We start from the raw sequence: 26,381 nt of genomic DNA on the forward strand, positions 1-26,381 counted from the left end.
GAAGAAGAGTGAGAATTTAGATGAGCTGAGACTGTGGGACTTAGAAGCACACACACAGCATAAATAGCCATGGAACTGGACACACCTAGGGGCAGAGCTCTGGGCCCAATGTTGAGAGTCCAAGGAATTAAAGAGGAATAAGCCAAGAAGACCGAAAAGGAGCAGACAGGGGAAGGGAAGCAGGAGAGGATGGTGTCATGGGAACTCTGAAAGAAATGTTACAGGAAAAAAGAAATGGTCAACTGAGTCAAATGGAACTGAACATTGACCAGTACATTTGCCAATGAGGAGGCCACTGGTGACCTTAGTGACAGCCGTGTTCTGAGGCTTTAGCGTCTGTTTCCTGACATAGGAGTACCCGTTTCTCCAGCTAGGAAGAAACTGGGGCATAACAAGGCAGGGCTATGGCTGCAGATTTACAGAGCTCCTCCAGTCCAGGTGAACTGTGCTCTGAGGGGAGGACCATCTTTGGTGGAGATGTGGGCAGAAGGCCTGGCAGCATCCCCTTACCATTGAAGACCTTACTCCCCATGCTGGAGCCTTCAGTTCCCTTCCCTGGTTCTGGGTGGGGCTCAGAGAGCACATCTTCCAGGGAGCACTAGGAGCATGGAGTTACTCATGTTTCCAGCTGGAAGGGCTTTGTGGTGCTCTAGTTCATTTCACAGAATTGAAAACAGACCAAGGCAGGGGAAGGGGCAGGATAGTAGCAGAGCTGCTTGGGCAGAAACCCTCTTCTCCAAGAGGTGACAGACAACTCTAGTTAAGCCTTGGTGTTTTAGAGTCAGGCAAGACTGGTTCAAGCCACGCCCTAACCTCATGGTGATGGGCATGTTACTTAATATTCTGAGCCCCAGTTTTGTCAGGTAAAATGAGAATTGTTTCATGATTAAATGAGATAAGCATGTTGCTTGCTTGTTATTCTGGCCACCAAGCCAAGGTCCTTGGGTCCTTTAATTTGTACCTAATTAAACTTGGGATTTTGCCTAAACTTTAGGTACAAACTCTCAAGCTTAATTAGGGAATGTGTTTTATTCCTAGGAGCCAGCCAGGATTGGAGGTTTCTTTGGCTTTTTCGCAAAAAGGTTTGGTTCTAAGATGGTTAAAGTTTAGGTTTTGAGCTTTTCATAATCTCCAGATACTTCCTTTGGTCTGGTCTAGGAGATGGAGACCCAGAAGGGTTTCTGATAACAGAGGGAAAACCAAAATTGCTTATGCTTGCCCCTTGTGAAGCTCTCTGGGGAAAGCTGACACTGTAACTCTGGGCCCCAGCTGACACTGGGCAGCCCCCTCCCTTTCCAGTTTTCCTGGATGAGGTATGGTCGGGTCTTCTCTGTGGGTGGATGAGGACGGGGCCTCTTGTCTCACTCAGCCCTTCTGCTCTCTTCTCAGATCAGCAATGCCATCCTCATCATCTTTGTCAGCTACTTTGGCAGCCGGGTGCACCGTCCACGTCTGATTGGTATCGGAGGTCTCTTCCTGGCTGCAGGTGCCTTCATCCTCACCCTCCCACACTTCCTCTCCGAGCCCTACCAGTACACCTTGGCCAGCACTGGTGAGTGGCCTCCAGCCCCTGCCTCAAGGGGGTAAGGAATGGGTGAACATCTCACAAAGTTAGTAGGGATACTCCTAGGGCAGTGGATACCACTCCAGGAAGTGGGCATATGAAGCTCAGAATATACTGAAGTATGTAGAGCTATGGAGCAGCTGAACTCTGGTTTGTTCAGGAAAGTGTGCAGTGCATGGCTCACCTCCTGCTGTGATTCCCTGTGCTTCATGCCAGGAATGACCCAAACTCCACCTCCCTGGGGATACTGTGAGCAGTTTCTGCAATGGGGCTTGGCAGGAGGAGGATCAAAGCATTAAATCATGATGAAGTCTGTGGATTTTGTCCATGTTTAATCATAGCACTTCGTGACATTTGTACATTCTTCTGTCTTTAGGTGACAGTGCACTTGTATGATGATCTCATTTGATCATGTTTACTATGTTGAGTTTGCCAATCCATGAACATAGGATGCTCACTATTACCCTTATATTTAACATTGATGTATGATTTAACAACCACTGAAGTTCATTAATGTCTCTATTCTCCAAGAGAGCAAAATAAGGATCATAGATGCTTTTTTGCCCACCATCTTCTCTCATCTTCCACTTACGGTTGACCCATATTTTTGTTCTACCTGTCTTTAACCTCCCCACAGTGGTCATTATTATAAATTGTTACTATACTGTTATTTATAAATAAGTGAGTGGTTATTTATGTACTCACAAGTTTACTGGTTTCTTTGTTCACCATTGATTGCTTCTTGCATTTCACCCATGCTGTTGATTAATTTTTTTTTTCCTGAAGGATATCCTTTAGTGTTACTTTCAGTAGGCCTATGAGTAAGAAAATCTCTAAGTCTTCGTCTGAAAATGCCTCTATTTTACCCTTGCTCTTGAATTGTAGTTTAGCTACAAACAGGATTTTAAATCAATAGTTATTTCTTCTCAACACTTTGAAGGTACCATGCCTCTGTCTTCTGGTATTGGGACTTTTCCATTAGTCTAATTGTCATACCTTCTTAGGTATCCTGTTTTTTCTCTAGTTCTATTTAATATTTGTTCTTTTCTTTGTTGTTCTGTATGTCTACCATAAGGTATCTGAGTATGGCTTAATTTTCACTTATCTGTTAGAAAGTTCGATGTGCTATTTCTTTTGAAAATTAGAGTTTTTCTTTAATTTTGAAAAATTTTCTGCCAAAAACATTCCTGATATTGCACATCCCTATTTTCTCCATCCTTTTTTCTGGAATTCCTTTTACATATGACTTCACATTTTCATTTCTGGCCTCCTTGTCTCTTAACCTCTCTTTCATAGTTTTCAGTGCTTTATGCTGCATCCTGGCTAATTTCCTTAAAGTATGACTTTCTGTTCACTTAGTCTCTCTCCAGCTTTGTTAATTGGTGTCAAACCCATTTTTTACATTATAAATTTGAATGGCACTACATATTTTGCTAATTCCTAAAGTTCTTATAATAGTTGTTTAAATCTCTCTGCCCTATGACACAATTTCTTGGTGTTCCCTTATGATTTCTTTTGTGTTGTTATTGATGTCTTCAGCTATTTTAAATATATTTATATTATACTCTTTTTTAGATCATTCTATTAGCTCAAGTTTTAAGAATGTTAATCCTCCCATTGTTTTATGTCTGCCTGCTCTTGTTCATGGTGGATTACCTCCTTATGTTTGACCATGAGCCGTTTGCAGTGGGCTTTTTTTCCCTGTGGAAATTGTATGTGGCCTGGATAAGGAAATAGCCCTACAGAGTGGTTTGGCATTTACATTTACTCAGCACCCAGGATGATCACTGCTTTGGAACTAATTTTATGTTAATGTGTTGACTTAGGATGAATTTGCACTTGTTTTAAGGCCTGTGGAAAGTGGCTGTGGTTTTGCGATGCACATTTGTGAGAGGCCTAGTTCATAGATGCTCACCCTTAGTCCACTGTATTGGAGTTGAGGTTAAATGAGCCACCCAGGGAGGTGCTGAGGGAATAATCGATTCTGGTTTGCTTAGAAACCAGGCTATTTTTTCAATCAGATATGTAGACCAGGTTAGAATAATAGAGGGCACTTAGAATAATAGAGGGCAGCCCTTAAGATTGTGAGGCCAGTGATGGAGAGAACAAAGTGCCTGGAACAGGAAAAGAGTAGGGCAAGAACGGGGGTGTCTAATGATGAGATGTCTGCTGGGTTCTGCTCATGGAACTCTTTCCCCCACCTTTTTATAAATTGCCAGTGAACTGGTCATTTCTCATAAATGTATGGGCCCTGTGGGGCTGAATCCTGCTTCAGGTGAGCAGAGGATGAGGACAGATCCGAGCCCCAGGCTCCTGCCATGCGCTTTCTCCCCCTTGGTCTAATGAGAGCTTGAGGCCAGCTCTGAAGCGAGTCAGGAATTGCTGGCCATCTTCTCGGAGAGCAGTGTGGCCAGGCTGGCTGCTCTGTCTTCTTTCCAGAGCCACAATCCCTGCCCTTCCTCGTCACGTGAAGACTGGGATAATGAAATCAGCAAGGGAGCCTGGGGCACTGTGGCCAGGCCAAGGGGAGGGCCTCCTGCCGGGCGCCACACATCGTGGCCTGGTCAGCCTGGCAAGTCGGCTCCCATGGCCTGGGGCCGCATCCCAGTGGCATTTGCCTCACACTGAGCAGCCACGGGAGACTGGTTAAGACAACTTCACTCTGCTCCTTGTTAGGAATAATCAGTGAGTTTGGGTTCAGCCCACCATGACCCTCTCAGCTCAGAAGGAAACACTGTGCTGTTCCAGCCTTGACCTCAGTGCTCTAAGACAAAATCTTCTGAAAGAGGACAGAGGGGCTCTGAAAAGACCACAGCTTGCCTCTCAAGGCTGCAGGGGGACACGATAGGCCAGAAGAGTGGGCTGTTTTGTAGTTCTTGTTCATTTGTGCAAATTATAATTGCAGCAATAGGGCACAGCAGTCTCTCTCAGTCTGGCTGGGGTAGAAGCAGATGCTGGAAGTGCTCAGAGCTGAGCTACCTTCGGGCATCTTCCTGGTGCCAGGGGGTGGGATGAGAAGGACCTTGGCCCAGGAACCTCATCCATGTGATCTACCTGGGGCTACACACTGGGTGCCAGTGCACCATGTGAGTGTGCTATGCTAATATGTGCAAATAAAAATATTTATAAAGTCTTACTTCATGGGAATAGCTTAAAATGTGACTCCTACTTCAAATGTATTCTTATAGGAATTTTAGTTTTGAATCATGCAAGGTTGTCAGGAACAAATGCATTTCATTAAATGTACCACTCTGAGTGGGGGTGTGAATCTGAATGGTCTACTGGAACCAGGCAGTCCTCAGTCTGAATCTGAGCTTTGGGACTCCCAAGCGGGCTCGAGCCACCTCCTCCCTGCTCTGAGTTTCAGTTCATCCCTGAGTGTCTATTTCATAGCCCTCGTAGGGCTGCAGGGGCTGAGAAAATCCCTGTTCAGAATTTAGCCCGGTGGCTGTCACATGCGGTAATCACTAAGTGGTGGCTTTTGTCCCCAGTAGTGGTAGGGACAATACATATGTGATGTTGTGTAAACTAGTAGACTTTCTGGATCCCAAAGGAGAAAGCACCTTACTTCCTGTGAAGAGTGTGACAGCTTATGGGCTGGGTGGCCTGGGGGCATCTGAAGGCAGCTTCTTTCTGGTCTACGTCGTAGGTCCTCTGCTCTGTTCTGGAGCAGGGCGCCTCCCTTGGCACGGTCCCTGCTGCATCCTCACATGTGAGTCCTTAGGATTTCTGTTGGTGGAAGCTTAGGTTGCTGTTGTGCTCTCTTCCCAGATCCTCGTGTTGGTGTGGCCTGGTATGATGGGTAGACATGCACCCCACCCCACTCCATATGGACTTCAACATTTGAATCCTAGCTCAGTCACTTACCTGCCAAGTCTTCTTAGGCAAGCAACCTCACCTTTCTGAATTTTAGTTTCCTTACCTATAAAATGGGAGCAAGAATACCTTGACTTTCAGCGTGTTCTGAGAGTAAAATTAAAATGAAATAAGCCAGGCATGCTGTAATCCCATCACTTCTGGAGGCTGAGGCAGGAAGATTGCTTGAGGCCAAGAGTTCGAGACCAGACTGGGCAACACAGTGAGACCCCATCTCTACAAAAAAAAAAAAAGTTAGCCAGGCATTATGGCACATGCCTGTAGGCCCAGCTACTTGGGAGGCTGGGGTGGGAGGATCACTTGAGCCCAGAAGTTTGAGGCTTTAATGAGTTATGATCATGCTACTCCACTCCAGCCTGGGCAGCAATCAAGGCTCTGTCACCAGGCTGGAGTGAAGTGGTGCGATCTCGGCTCACTGCAACCTCTGCCTCCCAGGCTCAAGCGATTCCCCTGCCTCAGCCTCCCGAGTAGCTGGGACTATAGGAGCCCACCACAAGGCCCAGCTGATTTTTTGTATTTTAGTAGCTACAGGGTTTCACCATGTTGGCCAGGTTGATCTCGAACTCCTGACCTTGTGATCCACCCACCTTGGCCTCCCAAAGTGCAGGGATTATAGGCATGAGCCACCACGCCTGGCCTGCTCAGCATATTTCTATTTGCCTGCCCTTATTGTGGTATTTGAAATCAGTTACTCAGACCTATTACTTGTGTTGATTACTGATTCCTTCCTCTTGGAGTAAAGCTGCTCCAGAAACAAACATGGGAAATGAAGAGCAGCAATGTGTTTTAGGGAAAAAAAGTTAAAGAAGGGCTAAACATTTTGGGAATCACAGAGACCTTTAACAACTAATTGCTAATTTTTAAAAGGCCATGAAGACTTTTATGGATATTTAGATTTTCTAAATGTCAGTGGGGTCCGGAAATGTGCCCTGGCGCCTTTAGAGAAAAGACGAGCTATCCAGCCAAAGTCTCTTAAAACCACGTCTGGGAGGCGCGGAGAGGTTTTCCTCTATGGGAAACGGGCCAACGTGAGACCAGTCCTCCCAGGAGATAAGAGAAGGGGCTTCGGAAACCAGTGTCTGGTAGGACTAGGTGTAACCTGTGAATGATCCTTCAGCCAAGTCCAGAGGGAAGTCTGCCCACACGCAGACAATGGATGCCGCAGACAGGAAGCTTACTGGGGGTTAAGGAGGGGTGGGGGAGGACTGTATTTTTGGAGCAGACAAGAAAAAGAAAGGGAAGAGTCACTTTCCAGTCCTTTATTCATGAAGTTGCCATCCCCAACCTGGGCTTGCATATCCCAAGGGTGTCCCTGGGAAAGAAGGTGGTGGGAAGGCACAGGGCGGGGCAGCCTCGGGATCCTGAGTGAACTGGTCAGGACAGGGAGCTCAGCCTTTCCGCAGTGAACACCCACCTATGGCGTGAGATGGGTGTGCTAGGAAGCCCTGGAGGAACGAGAGGGGCACCCGTGGTTTGGGCAGCCTGAGTTTGTTTGTGGGTAATTGTGTATAGGTGTGTATGTGAGGGAGGCGTGTCTATGAGTAGGAAGCTGAGGAGGGGAGGAGGTGTGTGGGTGCGGAGGGGAGGTCGGTGTATGTGGAGATGTGGGGGGCATGTGGGGATGGGAAGGACTGGGGTAGGAGGCAGAGGAGAGTAAAGTATGTGGATGTGTGAGTGGAGTTGTGGGGTGAGGGTTGGGGTGTATGTGAAGGGGAAGGTGTGAGGGAAAAGGTGGCGTGGGGGAAATGTGTGGAGGTGGGTGGGGTGCCTGTGATGGGGAAGTGTGTGTGCATTTGTTGTGGGGTGTGGAGGTGAGGAGGGGTCCATGTCAGGGAAAGTGTGTGTGCATGTGTGGGGGATATGGAGGTGGGGTGGGGTGCCTGTGACAGGGAAGCATGTGTTCACGTGTGTGTGGTGGTATGGAGGTGGGGTGGGGTGCATGTCGGGAAAAGTGTGTGGGGGTATGGAGGTGGGGTGGGGTGCCTGTGAGGGGGAAGTGTGTGTTCACATGTGTGTGGTGGTATGGAGGTGGGGTGGGGTACGTGTCGGGGGAAGTGTGTGGGGTATGGAGGTGGGGTGGGGTGCCTGTGAGGGGGAAGCGTGTGTTCACATGTGTGTGGGGGACATGGAGGTGTGGTGGGGTGCCTGTGAGGGGGAAGCATGTGGGGCGGTAGGTGGTTGGAGGGTGGGGATGGGCAGATGTGCAAGGAAGGAGGAGAAAGGGTGTATGTGTTGGTGGAGGGCGGGGTGGACCATCCTAGTGGGAGTTGCACAACCTGGCCAGTGGATCTATTTAACTCAAAAAGAAAGAGAAAATAAACAACAGAAGAAATCACAAAACACATGGGTGTTATTAATTCAACTGAGAGAAATAGAGCCCTGAACGGATGAGCAGAACAAAACTTAATGAGATTTGATGTGGAACATTTTTTAAATGCATGGTGTAGGAAAGAATAGAAATAAACATGGAGAAATGATAGAAAACACTAGACTGCGGTGGAGAAGGCCCGGGAAAGAGCGAGGCTGGAAACTGGCGGGAGAGCTCTGCACTCCGTGGTGATGGTGCGGCAGCCTCTCTGAAGGCCTGAGCCTGAGCTGTGACATAAAAGTAGCTGACTCTCTGTCAGGCTTTTCTATCATCTGTTTTTGTGGTCAAGGCACAACTCCCCTTGGCTTGCCTGGAAACTGGACCCCTTGTTCTGCGTCTCTAGCACAGGCCTGGTGGAGGCCTGAGTGTGGCCCCTCAGGCATGCCTGGTCGTTTCCCTTGCTCAGGAATGAAGCTGAGTGACAGGTCTGCTTGGGGGAAGGGTCCAGGATGCAAGCTGCAGCCTGCTCCGCTGAGAGTTGCTTCTCCAGGAAGGCTGGCAGACCGTGTCTTGGGCCCACCTATAGCAGGAGGATGGCCTCCTTGGGAGTTAGTATCCAGGGTAAAAAGGAAAGCGGGCTACTGTTCCAGTGGCTTTGGGCATCCTGGGAACAGTGTTGAGAATGAGGGAAAGCCCCACAGAAGCAGGGAAATGTGGTTCAAAGAAACCATTGATCCTCCCTGCAAGATGCCTTGAGCTCCCCAAGCATCCCCAAGGGAGACAGGGAGGAACTTTCTGCTCTTCCTGCCACACTTAGTAGAGCTATGGAGCTGGGATACTGACTGTAGGCACAGGCAACTCCTGTGGCCCTGAAGCCTTGAAATGGGAACCACTGGGCCCAACTGGGCAGCATGCTACCCACCAGGAGGTTGGAAACAACAAGGAGAGTTTCTTTCTTTCAGGAACAAAAGGCCTTTTCAGGATTGAGAGCTTGGACTGGACACAGTCAGAGAGGATGTGAGGCTCAGAAATCTAAAAGGGGGAAACAGCAAAGAGAAGTTAGCGTGACAGAGGACTGACCCACAAACCACGACCTAAGGGGGCTGGCTGGTGCTCTGGAATGTTCTGGAGAGCTCCTTCCTGGCCTCTTCTTGGCCTGGGGATGGAGTGCACAGAGGTGTGAGCAGGGGACTCCATACTCCCCTCTCGTCGTCTTGTGCTGATGACACTTGCTTTTGTCTGTCTCATACATTGTGCTTCTCCAGAAGCATTGGTTGCAGAAGATTTGGTGACTGATGTGTTTGAACACCGTGGGCCTAGACCAGGGGTCAACAGACATTTTCTGTAAAGGGCCAGGTAGTAAATATGTCAGACTTGTGGACCATAAGGTCTGTGCTGAAATTACTTAACTTTGCTGTAGCAGCACAAAAGTTCCCCTTCACAATAGATAAACAAGTGGGCGTGGCTGTGTCCCCATAAAACTTATTGATAGACACAGGCTGGGAACTGAACGCAGCCCACAGGTGTGGTTTGCCAATCTCTGGACCAGACAGTTCTCTCTGCCAGGCCCACTACTGCCCTCAGGCATCTGGAGCTGAAGCTCAAGGATGGGGGCTGCAAGGCTGCCTGGATGTGGACAGTCATGGTTTGTGGGAGCAGGCCCCTCCCTCTCTCCCATGTCACTCGTTTTCCTAGATCTCCCTGAATTCTGTCTTCCTATACTCCACTCCGTCAGGCCCAGGTCAGTCTCCTGGAACCACGCAGAACCAGCCCATCAGTCCACAGTGGTGGAAACAGCCATCACATAGCCCAGAGCCTTTGCTTCCTGAGCTGCTGGTCTTCACTCTTTCCCACAAAATAAGGCTTCCAGCCCTCTGGGGGCCCAAGCTGCCTGGGCCCAGTGCGGTGCTGTCAGGGTGGTCTCCCTGAGAAGAAGACAGAGGGATGCTCACATCTGAATCTGAGGGTCCTCCTTACAGGCTGGAATTGTGAACTTGTGGTCAAAACACCAGGGACTTGTCCCCGTACATTGTGCCAAGCCAGATATCACCCTTCCAACCGCTGACTCGCTGAATTCCTTGAAGCTACAGTCAAGCTTCATATTTTCTCCCTGTAGGAATCATTCTCCTTGGTTGGAGTCCCTCCTTATAGCCGTGGGTCTAATTTTGAGCTATCAGCCTTTGGACTGTCCAATCCTCCCAGCTTCGTGTCATCCACGTCATTCACACATTTGTAAGCAGTTTCCTTCTTTCTCAAAAGTCCGTGACAAGTGTTGAGTGGCATGCGCCTAGAGCAGCTTCTTTCTGGGTGACGCTGGCGCACGGGCACCCAAGCCGGGCATGCTTTGAGCCAGTTTTCCCTGAGGACTCCCCAGCCATGTGTCCCCATCTTGTCTAGCAGGATGTCATGACAGGCTTTGTCAAAAGGCTTCTTCCAATCAAGTAACACCATGTTATGGCTTCCTGCTGGGTCAGGAGCCCCATTAACAAAGGAAATGAGGTTGGTTTGGCAAGACTGGCTTTTGATGAGCTCATGTTGGCTGCGCTAACGGTTTTTTTCCCCCCTTCAAAGAGCTTCTCATCAGCTTACTGAATAAATCTGTGAACAATAAATTCTACCTCATACCCATCAGGGTGGGGGAGTACGAATTCAGCTCACATTTCTTTGAATGTTAAAATTAAATGGCTCTGAGCTGCATCCTGCTCCCTCAGGTATGTCTTCCTTCCCTTCATCCACTGAAGAACCAGCTCTGATGATGAGCCGAGCCAGGTGCTGGTGCCAGACCATGTGCTGGGCCAGGGTGTGGGGGTGTGGGCAGTGGAAGAGAAAGCCCCTGGCCAGCAATATAGCGCCCTGCCTTGTTGGGCATGCACAGTGAGCCTACCTCTTGTGCCCAGCTCATTCATAGCACAGCCTCCTCAATACAAGTAGGCATTTTTCCTAGGGCCCCCTCTAGTGCCAAGGTGGCAGTATGGGAAGGGACATCCAGCCTCAGCCTCAAAACTAGTCTTAGAAACCTAGTCTTGAGAGAGGAGCAGAGCAGTTCCTCCTTCCACTGCCCTGAGCTCCTTTTCCTCCACAGATGTGAACCTCTCCAAGCATGCTCACTTGTCCTGTAACTACTTTATTATAATCCATCCATTGCAGGTGACCAGCATTGATCTTACTGGTATCTAGTTTCTGGACCCAGTTTCCAAGTTCTTAAAGGCCTGGGCAACATTGCTTGTCTCCAAGCTTCTCCCATTTCCCTTATCTATTTGAGTTTCTCACAGTTACTCATCTCTTTGGATGAAAATCAATCTCATCATATAATCACTATGTCCCAAGTTATAATATACTCATTATTTTTAATTCTCATAAGAATATTGTAAGATAGGTATTATATGTGCTTTGAAGACGAGGACACTGAGGTTCATTCCGAGAGGCCTCTGACTATCAAGCAGTAGAGCCAAGATTGGAACCTGATCTGTCTGGCTTCAAGGTGTGAATTTCTTCCATTGCCCCACAGTGTGCCCCAGACTGTCAACGTCAACTCATTTTTTCCGCTGGGGCAGAAGACTATGTTCTCCTAGTTTTCCAAGATGAAACTGAGTGCGTTTGCCCATAGGAATCATTTTATAAATGGAGGCTTAGTTTAGCTGGAATAGAACACATGTGTTATTACTGGAGCATTATGGATTAACTAGGCTTTGTGGACTACACTGGAAACCCAATCATTTCTGATTTGCAAACAACCCAATTTACAATCGACTTTGAGATCTCAGATCATGAGTGAGTTTGGGACAGCCTGTTCCAAGCCTGCCAGTGGGTGTTGCCAGAGTTTCAGGAGGAGCTGTGGAGTAGCTGAATTTAGGAGATGAGGAAATAAGTCCTTCAGAGTGGAACATTCTGAATGAGGTTCCAGGAGTTGTGCTGATAGCTTAAGGGCTTGGCACCTTGGCCATGCTTCCAGATAACTCTCTGGAAACACCTCTGCCTTTCTCTGTTGTTCTTTTATGGATTGCTTCTGAAGTTTGGGGCTTGCTAACCATTTGACCCTCCTCACCCATTTGACCCTCCTCACCCACACACTCCCAGATGACAGCCATGTCTCCTTCTGAGCAGAGAGGGGATGGGTGGCTCTTAAGAGCCGTGACTTGAAGGAGCCCTCCTCTTTCCTGGCGGAAGTCTCCTCTCTTTGCTTTACTAGAATGATGAGAAAGACTAGTCAAAGGAAAGCCCCTCTTGCCATGGCCTTGTTGCTTGGTCCTTCTAGAGTCCTCTCCCTACCCCAGCTCTAGACCTTGGTGCAAAGCCCTCTTACTATTTATTCCCTTGACAGCTGGAAGGCTGGCCTCAGCCTGGCCATCCCGAGGGGTGGGACGGAGCGCTTAATCATGTGGCTTTGAACACCGGTGTGGCTAGACCTTGGCCTGCCCCAGATCTGCCCCATCTCTGGAGGTCCCTTTCTAGGGAAGTAGACCTTCCTGACAGACACTCAGACATTTCTAAAACTGCTGAGGGTCCAGAATTTAGAATTGAAATTCTGCATATTTAAATGGTGGAGTGAGTCAGAGGGTTGACTCACGTGCTGGTGGGGTGGGGCTGGGGGAGCTGGAGGGGGGAAGAGGTCCGGCCTGTTTCTAGTTAACGTTTCACAGCCCTGTGAAAACTAGACTGGCAAAGCCAGGCCTCTGGTGTCCTATGGGAAAAAATGTGCTCTGATGAACTTGAGCCTTCCAGAAGGTTGCCTGGGGGAAGATGAGAAACAGACTGACATCTGGCTAAGAAATAGACTCCCCTGCCTCCTCCAGACCCCTCCAAGACAGGGGCAGGTGGCTGTGTTTGGGCAGGCAGTCTCTGGAGGTTGTGGTAGCAGGAAAAGGCAGGCATGTTCCTGACCTTACCACAGGATTTGACTTGGTGGAAAGGTCAGAGTTAGCAACCTCTAACCTGCCATGCTTCTATAAGTTACATGGAGTAGCTGTGTTCCAGCCTTTACTAGAGTGCTTGTGAAGCAGTGAGAGGTTGCTGCTTCTTCCTAATGTGTGCCCGAGTTCCTGAAAAAGGCTGGAGCTTTTGCTCCAGGGAGGAGAGGTGTGGAGTGGTGCAAAGAGACTCAAGTCCCCCATTCTGTCTACCAGAGGCTGTCCATTATCAATGTCACTAGATCAGAGGCTGCCCACGGGGTTGGTGCTCATACAAGGTCTTTTTCTTCCCCTTCTTCCTGCCCCTTGAACTCCTATCCCTGTCCTCCTATTTTTTTTTCTTTTTTAAAATGTGTGTCCTCTTATTTTTATAAGGGAAGAGCTTAATGTTCTAAATTCTAGAAGACTTGGCTGGGCGCGGTGGCTCACGCCTGTAATCCCAGCACTTTGGGAGGCCGAGGAGGGTGGATCACCTGAGGTCAGGAGTTCGAGACCAGCCTGGCCAACATGGTGAAACACTGTCTCTACTAAAAATACAAAAATTTGCTGGGCATGGTAGCATGTGCCTGTAATCTCAGCTACTTGGGAGGCTGAGGCAGGAGAATCGCTTGAACCCGGGAGGCAGATGTTTCAGTGAGCCAAGATCATGCCATTGTACTCCAGCCTGGGCGACAGAGCAAGACTCTGTCTCAAAAAATAAAATAAAATAAAATAAAAATAAATTCTAGAAGACTCTATTCTGACCAGAGTGAGCTAGCCAGGGCCACCCACTGCCACGGATGTCTCAGGCTTGATTGTCTGGGAAGCCCACACTACATCTGTCTCTGACATAAACACCTGCCCCGCATAAGGCCAGTTCTGTAAGTGGGCCACTGCTTCTCTGACAGCACTGACCTCGGGGTTGCATTTAACTGCCGTTCCCTTTCTACATGTGTCAGAACTTGATCTGGGATGTGGGATGGGTTTAGGCCCTATTGAGTTGGCATAAGGAAGAAAGTTCTTTGGAAGATCTTGAATCAATTTGGAATGTAGAATAGGCCAAGAGGAACTCAGTAGACTTGGATGTAATTGGGCCCATTGATTATTTTTAAATACATATTTTAATAAAGGCAGTTTCTGACATGTAATCCGACATTTTTAAAGTTAGTGGTAGCAGTTAAACAATCCCCAGAAAGTTTCACCTCCTGAACACTGCATGAGATGAACTTCATGAGGATTTTTGTGGCCGTGGTGCAGCAGGCAACATGCCATATGAAGACTTAATAAGTCATTCAATGTTTTTACCATCTTTGATGACCATTAAATACCTTGCAAAAAATGATTTTGCTAGTCAAGTCAGCAAAAATGTTCAAATAAACGTGTATTAAGTAAATTAATGAGAATCAGTAGAATCAAGAACTAGCATTCAAAAAACCCACACACTCTCTGGCCCTTTCTTTCCCCGGTGATGTTTCTCATGTCATGCCCCTGCTATCCTACAGCAGCCTGGCCTTGTGTGTCTACGCACTCATACTCTGGGCTATGCGTTCACCATCCTCGCAGCCACTGAGCCCTGCCCCTCATACTATGCACTGGCTGCTTCTTGATGGAATCGACTCCCCTCCTTACCCATCTCAGTTGACAGGGCCTTGCACATTACTCCTAAACCCTCTAGTGTGTTCATTGCACTGCCCCCTCATGATTTTCACACTTCTGGGGTTTTTCTTAGGACACAATCCAGGCCCCTTCCCGTCATGCACAAGCCCTCCAGGGGCAGCCAGGCCTCACCCTGGAGGACTTGTATTTGAGCGCCAGCCTCACTGAACTTTATTCATGTCGTGGAATGTACCACCCCCACCTCTGAGCCCTTCCACACGCTCTTTCTCTCCTCCTCACCTCCCCACTCCCCACCCTTATCTTCTGTCTATGCCTGTCGATTCTTCTCAGTTCAGAGGCCACTTTCTCCAGAAACCTTTTCCAGAATGTCCTCTCCTACAACACTGGGTCTGCTGCCTCTCTCATCTGCTCCCTGGCACCCTGTCCCAGCTTCACATGTCCTGGGCAATATTTTTAAATTGTGGCAAAATACAAATAACACAAAGTTTACTGTTTAACCACTTTTAAGTGTATATAGTTCAGTGGCATTAAGGTACATTCACAATGCTGTGCAACCATCATCATCATCCACACATAGAACTTTTTCATCTTCTCAAACTGAAATTCTGTATCTGTTAAACACTAACTCTTCATTCCCATCTCCCTCAGTCCCTGGCAACCACCATTCTACTTTCTGTTTCTATGAATTTGACTTCTTAGATCCCTCATCCCAGTGAAATCACACAGCATTTGTCTTTCCGTGTCTGGTGTATTTCACTTAGCATAATGTCCTCAAGGCTCATCTGTGCTGTAGCATGTGTCAGGATTCTCTTCCTTTTTACAGCTGTATAATATTCCATTGCATATACCACATTTTGTTTACCCATTCATCTGTTGATGAATATTTGGGTTGGTTCTACCTTTTGGCTATCAGGAATATAGTGCTCTGAATATGGGGGTACAAATATCTCTTTAAGTCCTTGCTTTCAATTTTTGGGGGTATATACTCAGAAGTGGAATTGCCAGATCATATGATGATTCTATCCTTATTAGTATTTGTTTGTTTCTTTGTTTGTTTGTTTATTTATTTATTTATTTATTTACTTTGAGACAGAGTCTCGCTCTGTCACCCAGGCTGGAGTGCAGTGGCGCAATCTTGGCTCACTGCAAGCTCCGCTTCCCAGGTTCATGCCATTCTCCTGCCTCAGCCTCCCAAGTAGCTGGGACTACAGGCACCTGCCACCATGCCCGGCTAATTTTTTGTATTTTTAGTAGAGATGGGGTTTCACCGTGTTAGCCAGGATGGTCTCGATCTCGTGACCTCATGATCTGCCCGCCTTAGCCTCCCAAAGTGCTGGGATTACAGGTATGAGCCACCGCGCCCAGCCCATTAGTACTTTTTTTTTTTTTGAGACAAGATCTCACTCTGTCGCCCCGGCAGTGGCACAATCTCGGCTCACTGCAGTCTCTGCCTCCTGGGTTCAAGCCAACCTCTCACCTCAGCCTCCCAAGTAGCTAGGACTACAGGCACGTACCACCATGCCCAGCTAATTTTTTGTATTTTTAGTAGAGACAGGGTTTTGCCATGTTACCCAGGCTGGTCTCGAACTCCTGGGCTTAAGCGATCTGCCCTCCTTGGCCTCCCAAAGTGTTGGGATTACAGGTGTGGGCCGTCGCGCCCAGCGTTGATGATTCTATTTTTCAGTTTTTGAGGACCCACCCTTCTGCTTCCCACGTTGGCTGCACCATTTTACATTCCCACCAGCCAATGCACAGGGTTCTAATTGCTCCACACCCTTGCCAACGCTCGTTTTGTGTTTTTTTTTTTTTTGGTAATAGCCATCCTGGTGGGTATGAAGTGATATCTCATTGTAGTTTTGATTTGATAAAGCAATATTATGGTTGCTTTTTTGATGCTCTGGGTACCACAGTGGACCAAAGCGTTTGTTAGGGCAGTACCTGTGCCTCTCAGTCATGCTCACATCTCTCACCCAAGCAGAGTGCCCACCCACAGCCACTATCGACCAAATAACTGAGTGACTGAAGAATGAATGAAACTGGGTCCAGGTCCTTTTCAGGACTCCGTGTTCTCCTTTTCCCCTGTGATGCAGGTATCACTCATACTACTGCTGAGGGGCAGCCGCTCAGACCTAGGCATCTAGGCATGGTCCTTCAGTGGCTGAACTGGGAACAGAGGCTGATTCTTTGCATCTCTTTCCAGGTATTGTGATTTGCTTTAAACCGTGCTCCCATATAACTTAGACTTGATCCTGCCACCCCGCAGCCTATGAGACAATGTGCCACAGAGAGCCACTGTCACACCGAGGGGAATGGCTCAGCCAAGCACACTTGTGAATGACAACAACCTGAGGTTTTAGGGAACTCAGACTTTGTTCATTTCTCCATACACAGTGTACCCAAGATTTGTTTGAATCTTCAGAAATAAATACCCACTTGGAAATGTAGCAGCAGCCCTTTTATTTATGGATGCAAAGTATATGTTGGTCCTTCAGAAATGCATCAGTTTGGTCAAAGTTGGCACAGAGAAGTTAGCAGAGAAGTGTGCGTGTTGATTTCTTTGAGTGACTGCACAGCTGTGTTGAGTGAGTTAGCCATGCCAGGTCAGGTGGGTTTGTATAAACGTTTGAACACTTCCCAAGCTGAGCAGCTGGCTTAGCTCTCTTTCCCCTACATGCCTATTTGGTCTTGAGAACAGCATGGGGCCATGTTACCTGTCCCTCTCTCCCTCCAAAGACCAGCACAGCCTGTGCATGTAAACTCTTACCCACCTGGGGCAGCAGCCCCGGGTGTCCTGTCTGGCTGCTGCACTGGGGGAGTGACCAGTGAGCCTAACACTCTGCCCACCAGATCCACCAGCAGCCTCTCACCCTCTGCTGTGCTTGGTCCTTCCCTGGAATCCTCTGAGAGCTTTCAAAGTCAAAATCACCAACATAGAGAGCCACAAATTCAGGGTCATAGGAATCTGGGTCCCAGGCTCCCAGTCCAGGCCTTCCAACATCTGTTAGCCTTGCCCACTCAGAGCCACCCTGACCTCACCCTGGGATCCGCAGGACCAAATAGGCATGTAGGGGAAAGAGAGCTAAGCCAGTTCTGGGTGTTGGAAATGGCCCATTTGATACAGATTCCTGAGTGGGAGGGTGGGCCAGACAGCCCCTGTGGTCTTTCAGCAGGAGCATTTTACAATTCTGTGCTTCAGGACCCTTGCAGCACCACTGAGAGCTGCACCAGCCTTCTTTCAAGACGGCAGACACAGCCACTAGACCTAATGTGGGACTGGCAGGGTCTGACTTCTCATGCTTGGGTGTCTTTTTGGAACCATAGTCTTCTACCTCTAATGACACAGAGAATCTTTCTATCTAGCCACCTTATGGCCTCTACGCCAAGGGAAACTAAGGCTCAGAGACATTTAGAAACTTGCTCAAGAATACATAAGGATAAAACCAATTTTTATCTTACCTAGGGATAAAACCAATTTCTTAACTCCCTGTACTGTGTTTATTTCATCTTATTGTCCCAGATTCTAACACACATCCCAGCAGCCAGCCCCTTTCCTGAGAGGAAGTAGGTGTAAGGTCCCAGCCACCTACAGAGGTCAGAGAGCTCATATGTCTGAAGGTGGCTAGGGATGAAGGAAATCTTCCCATGCCATGTTCTTCCATCCTTGAAAAATGTGTGTTCTGTCTTTTCAGACTGCCATCAGACTTGATTTCAGTTAGGACTTTGAGTCAGGCACTTTAGTGTCAAACTGCCATCAGACTCGATTTCAGTTAGGACTTTGAGTCAGACACAATAACCCCTGTGAGCAGGAGACCACATACATCACAACCTTGGCACAGGGCCTGGCCCAGTCAGTACATGGGGGGTTTGACATTTCTGGTGCTAGGACTCGGATCTCTATGGTAGAGCCTGTAAATCAGAGAGAGGCCCAACACTCCACAGGGGAGAGGTGGTGGTGGGCTGTGGTGGGACTTAAGCTCACCTGGCTCAGGGCAGCACAAGTGAGAATTAAACTGAATGCCATCAGTGTTAAGTGAGCGAGATCGGTGACGTCCGCGGTGGGTTGTGGTTGGTGGGGACAGGCAGAGACTCAGCTCCATGGTTGCAGGCCTAGAGCCTAGAGCAGAAAGAAGGGCAATGGGAATGGGACAAAGAAGAAATGGGAGAGAGACATTGTTAAGCTTTGGATATATTTATTTACAAAAACCTTGGATTTAAAAACTTTGTTGCTTTGTTTCAAAAGTATTTCTTTTAACATAAAAGAAATGTGTTCATTTCAGACAAATTACAAAATAAATGAGGCAAATAAAAAAAGGTCAGCACAATTTCATCACCCAGAGAGAGCCATCGTCTTCCAGAGGTTTTCTCTGCATATTCAAGTAGTCCACAAACGTTTTATAAATTAGGGAACAGATTCTTCTCCAAACTACTAGTTACTATTTTTTTATACTAACAAGCCGTTCCAGCTGTCTTTCCGTGTAAAAAAAGGCTATATTTTCACCCCAGTTCTAAAAGGTTGCATATTATGTCACCATGTGGTCGGGCCACCTATTTGAATTCTGCATTGAAAGGCAGGATAATGAACATGGAGTGGGAAGAGAGAGGTACAGAGGGACCCTGACCACAGTCCCTGGCTGCTTGCCCAGATGCTTCCTTCCATGGACACAACTATGGAAGGTCTAGATGACCCTGACCAAGCAGACGCCTTGGCTTCCTTTCCTTTTCCTGGGACAGGCTTCCCTGACTGATGGGGGAGCTCCCATGACAGCAACTTTCGAATGTGTCCTGCATAGACACCACTGTAGAGGGCAGACAACAGTGGGGCCAGGCTGGACGAGGCGTGTGCGACTGGGGAGAGGGGAAAGGGCAATGAAGAGCACAGACCCCCCTCCCCAGCCCCACCATCCAGGGCAGCCCTGAGCCCAACAGCACCGGCAGAGTCCAGTGTGAGGAGCAGGGCTAGTCCACGGCGCTCTCTGTGGGACTTAGGCTCACCTAGCTCAGGGCAGCACAAGTGAGAATTAAACAGAATCCCATTAGTGTGAAGCGAGTGAGATCGGTGATGTCAGCAGTTTCCATTAGCCTGAATGAGACAGGAAAAGGGGATCTCATGGAAAGAAGCCCTCGAGAACTCCTAAGGCCTTGGAGAGCTGACAGTGCTGATTGCTTAGTGTGGGCCAAATTAAAAACAGAGGCATGGAAGCGGTGGCCCAGCCTGGCAAGGGCCACAGCCATAGGAACCACAGTGCCCACAGGCCTCACCCAGGGTGTCTGGGACCCTCACAGAAGGGCTTCGAGAAGCAGCCTCCACTCCCCCCATCTGTAATATGAGAGGTTGAACTAGAGAGTCTTAAAGCCCCTCCAGCATCAGAAGTTATGGGAGCTTCCCCGGAACGGTAAGGATGTTAAATGTCCTTGGCAGTAGGTCTTCCAGTGTGACTTAGTGCTGGGCTCACTAAGAAGTGAAGGCTCTGGGAGTCACAACCAGGGATGCAACCCAGGTTATAGGTGACACCAGCCCGGTGCAACAGCATGACCTCTGTCCTGCTGAAGAGAACCCTGGGGGCCCAGAGCCCCAGGGCTCAGCACAGGGTGCTGGAGGCCAACGGGCCTGGGCTTTGACCCTGGGCCCCCCCTTTTCCAGCTGGGTGCCCCTTTCCTCCATGGATGAAGGTACTGACCTCTCCGTGCTCAGCTCCCCACCAGTGCCCATGGAGGAGAAGGCATGGATGCTCACGAGAGGAAGATTCCTCTCCATCTGAGAAATAGCAGCTCCTGGGGCCGGGGAGCCCACATTCCACCCCTCTCTCACACCTTTGTTTCTAGAGTCCCTCCTGCTGGCCAGACAGCAGGACGTGGTCCCAGGAACCATGTCCCATTTTCTAGCACAGCCTCTGGCCAGAGTTGGTCCTTCCCCAAGGGGCCTGGGAGAAAGGCCGGGTTTGGAGGCCAGCCGGTGGAACCAGGAGACCAGGGTGGTGGAGACTAGCAAGCACTCTCGTTGCAGGGAACAACAGCCGCTTGCAGGCCGAGCTCTGCCAGAAGCATTGGCAGGACCTGCCTCCCAGTAAGTGCCACAGCACCACCCAGAACCCCCAGAAGGAGACCAGCAGCATGTGGGGCCTGATGGTGGTCGCCCAGCTGCTGGCTGGCATCGGGACAGTGCCTATTCAGCCATTTGGGATCTCCTATGTGGATGACTTCTCAGAGCCCAGCAACTCGCCCCTGTACATCTGTGAGTCACTGGCTTGAAGAGGGCTTTGGGGAGGGGTGAGGTCCTGATGTAGCACTTGATGAGGCCCTGGGGCACTAAACTGAGGTCCCACCCTCTTTGCTTACAACCCAGCAAATGAGTTCGGAGGCCTGGGGATAAGACAGACTTGGTTTGAATGTCAGCTCCATTACCTCCCAGCTGTGTGATCCGAGGCAAGTGGCTGAACCCCAGGGCCCCAGGTTTCTCACCTCTAGGATGAGGCTGATATTATCTGTGCACTGGATGGCTGTGGGATACATGAGATGGCATATGTAACCACTTAGCTGGTATTGGGCACTGGATGGACCCTAAACCAACAGCAGCTATTGTTGCTGTCTAGTCCTCCAGGCACAGGACAGGACACACATGTCTTCTCTGAGACATCCACTTAGGGGCAGGTTGGCCTCAAAGAAGCCCCATGCAAAGCAGATAGCAGATGACCACGTAAATGCCCAAATCCTTCCCTTGGAACAAGCCACTTTGGGCCAGGTGTGGTGGCTCACACCTGTAATCCCAGCACTTTGGGAGGCCAAGGCAGGCGGATCACCTGAGGCCGGGAGTTCGAGACCAGCCTGATCAACATGGAGAAACCCCGTCTCTACTAAAAATACAAAATTAGCTGGGCATGGTGGCGCACACCTGTGGTCCCAGCTACTTGGGATGCTGAGGCAGGAGAATCACTCGAACCCAGGAGGCAGAGGTTGCAGTGAGCCAAGATTGCACCATTGTTTTCCAGCCTGGGCAACAAGAGTGAAACTCCATTTTAAAAAAAAAAAGAACACGCCACTCTGAGCATCCTCAGGGCCTATACTCCAGACCAGACAGACCACCCCCACAGGCTCTGTGGCACCACTAGCTCCTCCGAGGGCCCCCAGCATCATACCCACAGGGAGCATCACCTGGCATTTTTAATGCCTTGGAGCCTGTTTCCTTCCTGGCAAGCAGGTCTCTTTGGAAGTTGGCTGGAGGTAGAAATAGACTTGGTTCTATATGTCTTGGAATCGTGAGTGGTTCTGGCCTTGCTGGTGGGAGATGCCATAGGTGTGGGCTTATCAGGCTTGAGAACAGATGAAGTGACATCTCAAGACTCCCCCTCAGCTTGGGAGCCCAGGGCTGCCAAACTCTCTCCATTTTTCTCAGTCTCCTTCCCCTTACTTCCATTTCCAGCCATCTTATTTGCCATCTCTGTATTTGGACCGGCTTTCGGGTACCTGCTGGGCTCTGTCATGCTGCAGATCTTTGTGGACTACGGCAGGGTCAACACAGGTGAGTGTGTGCAGAGGACACCCATTCCCATCCCCAGCTCAATAAAGCAGCCCCCCGGCCCCCTCATCCAATCAGAACAGAGAATGAAGCTTCAGCTCCAGATGCGCTCTGCCACCTCCTCACTCGCTCACTCATCCCTGTAGTCCCTCGGACAGCCAGGAGCAGACAGTGTGCACCTCCTGTCTCAGGGGCCACGCTGGCCACTGTGGGGAACAAGCTGCTGAAGCAAACTCACTTTCTGCCCTTAAGAAGTTTGGAGACCCAGGGCAGGACCTCAGGTGTTGCCACCACAGCGCCCATCTTGGTGGTGGCATTAAAAATATTTCTATGGGCTGGGTGCGGTGGCTCAAGCCTATAATCCCAGCACTTTGAGAGGCCGAGGCGGGTGGATCACGAGGTCAGGAGATAAAGACCATCCTGGCTAACACGGTGAAACCCCGTCTCTCCTAAAAATACAAAAAAATTAGCTGGGCGTGGTGGCGGATGCCTGTAGCCCCAGCTACTCGGGAGGCTGAGGCAGGAGAATGGCGTGAACCCGGCAGGCAGAGCTTGTAGTGAGCCGAGATCGCGACACTGCACTCCAGCCTGGGCAACAGAGCGAGACTCCGTCTCAAAGAAAAAAAATATTCTATGGTTCTTTGATTCTAAGATGTTGCTGGTTCTTTAAGATTTAATAAGAGCTCTTTTGAGGAAAAAAAAGAAACATCATATAAAATATACACACAGATGATGACTCACATCCAGAGGGTATAACATGGCGTTTGACTGTGTGGGCGCTGGGATGGGACTGCCCGGGTCTCATCCTGGCTCCATCTCTTACTAGCCAAGTGATCTTAGGCAAGTAACTTTGTCTTTCTGTGCCTCAGCTTCCTCATCTGTAACATGGAGCTAATGATAGTAAAATAAAGTTGTTGTAAAGATCAGAACAAGCCTGATGGTTATTAAGAAGTCAACAGTGGCCGGGCGCGGTGGCTCACGCTTGTAATCCCAGCACTTTGGGAGGCCGAGGCGGGCGGATCACGAGGTCAGGAGATCGAGACCATCCTGGCTAACACGGTGAAACCCCGTCTCTACTAAAAATACAAAAAAATTAGCCGGGCGTGGTGGCGGGCACCTGTAGTCCCAGCTACTCAGAGAGGCTGAGGCAGGAGAATGGCGTGAACCCAGGAGGCGGAACTTGCAGTGAGCCGAGATTACGCCACTGCACTCCAGCCTGGGTGACAGAGCGAGACTCCGTCTCAAAAAAAAAAAAAAAAAAGAAGTCAACAGTATGAGTTTGTATTCCTCAACAAGTGGTATGGATGAGAAGATATAGTCCCTAGACACCAGCATAAGTTCTGAGTTAACCATTCAGGGAGCCAGCCCCAGGATGAATTGAGCAAGGGCTTCCTGCCTTTGAGAGCGTATCCCACACTACCCAGTCTCCCACAAGATGGGGAAGGTCAGCACCATAACAGAGGGACAGGCAAAGTGCTGTAGGGTGGAGAGTGTGGGGAGTGTGTGGGTGGGATACGAAGTTCCAGCTCGGCTGAAGGTGTGGCTGAAAGGCAGGACTGAGCCAGACTCCAGGAAGAGCACCCCCACCAGTGCCCTGCACACAAGTCACGTCACAGATAGCTGGCAGGTGCTAGTTGCAACCATGCTGCTAGAGCCTAGACTCCCATCCCTAGGACTGTCAGACCACAGTGCCGTCTGCATAGTGTCATTGGCTGTACTTCAAATGAAAGTGGAAAGCCAAAGGATCAAGCCATCTCTGTCCTTTTGCTGGCACTCCCCGAATTGGTTCCTGGCTCTTGGTTGCCCAAAGAGACCAGCAACTGAGCACCCAGTCCACTCAGGGCAGTGCCCAGGGAAGCTTGTCATGACTTGACTCAACCGTTCTGCCACCTTCTCCTTCCCTTTATGCCTGGATGGTTTCTTTACACAGAGAAATACAATGGCAGACTTTTACACGTGTGCCAGAGAATTGCCAAGAGAAAGCTGCTCCTTTGGAAGCCAGGCAGCTCACACCCTTGACAGTTGTTTCTTTAGGCTTCTAAGGATAATGGGGCCTCCTTTGTTTAGGGATCCATAAAGTTGGGAGGCACTAGTTTAACAGTTAAGAGGGCAGGTTTGCATACCAGGAAGACACAGGCTTGACATTGACCAGTGCAATGGCACTTACTAGCCTTAACCTGAGGCAAGGGATTTAACCCCTTCTATCCTCAGTTTCTTGACTGGTGAGAGGTGGGCAGACTTGCTAGGAGAACCCAGTGGAAAACACATGGAAAGCACATGGTCTAGGGTCTGGCCCATGGTGTGCCCTTGTGAGTGAGAGTCAGCATCCTTCTTCACTACTCCTGCCAAGAGCTGGGAGTTAAATAAGGAGGTGAAGGTACTGCTACCTCCTGCCCAGGGATTTTCTGATGCTATCCTTCATGTGCAGTGGCCTTGGTCCTCTGGGAAGACCAATAGCTGGGAGAGGGGATGCTGTTTTGACCAAGAATCAAGCTCATGTCTTGCCTCTTCTCCATCCTGGGAAGAAAATCAGTAAAACTCCCCCTGATCAGTGGTTCTGTTTCCAGTAAGGTGAGATCATGCATTCAACAAATACTTGCACTCTTTGGTTTCTCTTCAGCTGCAGTTAACTTGGTCCCGGGTGACCCCCGATGGATTGGAGCCTGGTGGCTAGGCCTGCTCATTTCTTCAGCCTTACTGGTTCTCACCTCTTTCCCCTTTTTTTTCTTCCCTCGAGCAATGCCCATAGGAGCAAAGGTAAGGTTCCAAGAGTCCATGACTCTACCTGTTGGAATTTAAGAAAGGGATGTGGGGGTAGAAAATAAATAGAGCTAAAAAGCTGCAGCATGTTAAGCAAATTCAGGGTGAAATCTAAACAAATTTCATGATGCAGGACTTCCCAGAGGCTTTGAGAGGTGAGGGTGTTGGTGAATTTCCAAAAGGTGGTATCTCCTATGTGTTCCCGTACCATGTTAGCATCTCAAGGATCAGGAGACCTCCAGGGAACAGTTTGGGAAACACTGAGCTTATCTAAATTGAGCTAAAGAATTAAGAGCCAATAAAAGCCCAGTCTGCAACCTGGTACAGTCAACTTTTACATTTAATAGGGCCTATCAGTGTTTGAACCTGAAAAACTGAGTAGGAAGAGATTCCTACCATGGAAGAGTGTGAGGGTGGCTGAGATTGGAGCATATTTTGAGCAGAGGACCTTCCAAGCATCTTCCAGTCATACCTGCTGGGGAAAGGAATCAGAGAAGGATGAGAATGGAGAGCAAGGAAGAGAAGTCTGGGTAGGGGCTTGATGTTAAGCTGAAGGGTCTAAAGATTGTTCTAATTCCATGAAGTTCTGGAGCACTGCAGTGACTGGGTGGCCACTTGGGTGGCAATGTGGCAGCTAGGCTGAGTTTAGGGGGTAGGGAAGGAATGGAGGCTGGAGATCTGAAGAGGCCAGTGCAAAGACCAGGTGAGAGATGGGGAATGCAGCAATGGTTGTCGGAGAGCCGGGACAGGGCAAAGATAAGGATAGACATTCCTAGGGTGGATGCCCAGGAGGGCTCAGCAGTGAGCTGACTTGGAGGAGAAGAAGGAGCCAAAGTTTATGCCTAGGCTTCAAGTCCCAAAATAGAGCTCAATGTTTGACAATGAGGTATATAAAATCTAGGCCCAGCCGGGGGGAGTGGGGCAGGGGTGGGAGGACCTCAGCTTGTCTTGAGCAGGAATTTCAGACATTGGCTACACATCATGCAGGTGCTGGGGTCAGGCAGACCTGGGTTTGAATGCAGCTGTGCTACTTATAAACCAGCTGAGTTGGCCAGGTGTGTAATCTCACACTTTAGGAGGCCAAGGCAGGAGGATTGCTTGAGCCCAGGTTGAGATTGGTGCGTAGGGAAGGAATGAAGTTCAAGACCACCCTGGGCAACATAGCGAGACCCCATCTCTACAAAAAAAATTATTTTAAAAACTTAGCTGAGCATGGTGTTGAGTGCATGTAGTCCCACCTACTTGGGAGGCTGAGGTGGGAGAATCACTTGAGCCCACGAGTTCAAGGCTGCAGTGAGCTATGACTGCACCACTGCACACCAGCCTGGGTGACGGAGTGAGACCCTGCCTCTAAAAAAATAAAAATAAAAAATAAAAAACAATGAAGTAGCTGAGTGATCTTCGCCAAGTTTCTTTGTTCCTAAGCTTCCTCTTCTTTACAGTGCTCCAGCTAATTAGAGTAGCGATATGGGAAAGAGTTGTGAGGAATGAGACAAAGCATATGAATACCGGGCACGGGCCCAGCAGGGAGTAAGCACTCAGTGAATGGGAGAGCCTATTCCTGGCAGTGAGTTCCCAGCAGGATCCTAATGCTGTCAGAGCCCAGGGGCCCTTGCATCTGAAAGGTAGTTCAGAGCTGCAGGGCCTTAGGCTGGAGCTGACGAGGTCAGAAGAAGCAGGAAGGTTCCCTGGGGTAGTATACCCAAGAAAGTGCAGGTAAAGGTTTAGGAAAGAGCCTTGAGCAGCACTCACCTTTAAGCTCAGGAGGAAGCAAGAATCCCAGAGAGGAGATAGAAAGCCGGAGGAGAGTGGGGCTGGAAACATGGCATTCTAGACCAGAGGGTCCTGGAAGCCAGT

General features: G+C 49.2%; 1 protein-coding gene across 1 annotated transcript in view; it reads left to right on the plus strand.

Moving 5' to 3' along the window:
• The window catches only part of SLCO2A1 (solute carrier organic anion transporter family member 2A1), a 98,283-nt gene that overhangs the window by 55,232 nt on the left and 16,670 nt on the right, over positions 1–26,381 (plus strand). Inside the window, exons 3-6 of the mRNA XM_032143729.2 lie at positions 1,390–1,552; positions 20,256–20,483; positions 21,669–21,767; positions 24,385–24,521. Of these exons, the coding sequence (XP_031999620.1) occupies positions 1,390–1,552; positions 20,256–20,483; positions 21,669–21,767; positions 24,385–24,521 (627 nt within the window). The remainder of the gene's footprint in view (positions 1–1,389; positions 1,553–20,255; positions 20,484–21,668; positions 21,768–24,384; positions 24,522–26,381) is intronic.

The sequence above is a fragment of the Hylobates moloch genome, unplaced genomic scaffold (assembly GCF_009828535.3).
Source record: "Hylobates moloch isolate HMO894 unplaced genomic scaffold, HMol_V3 SCAFFOLD_22, whole genome shotgun sequence".
Taxonomy (NCBI): domain Eukaryota; kingdom Metazoa; phylum Chordata; class Mammalia; order Primates; family Hylobatidae; genus Hylobates; species Hylobates moloch.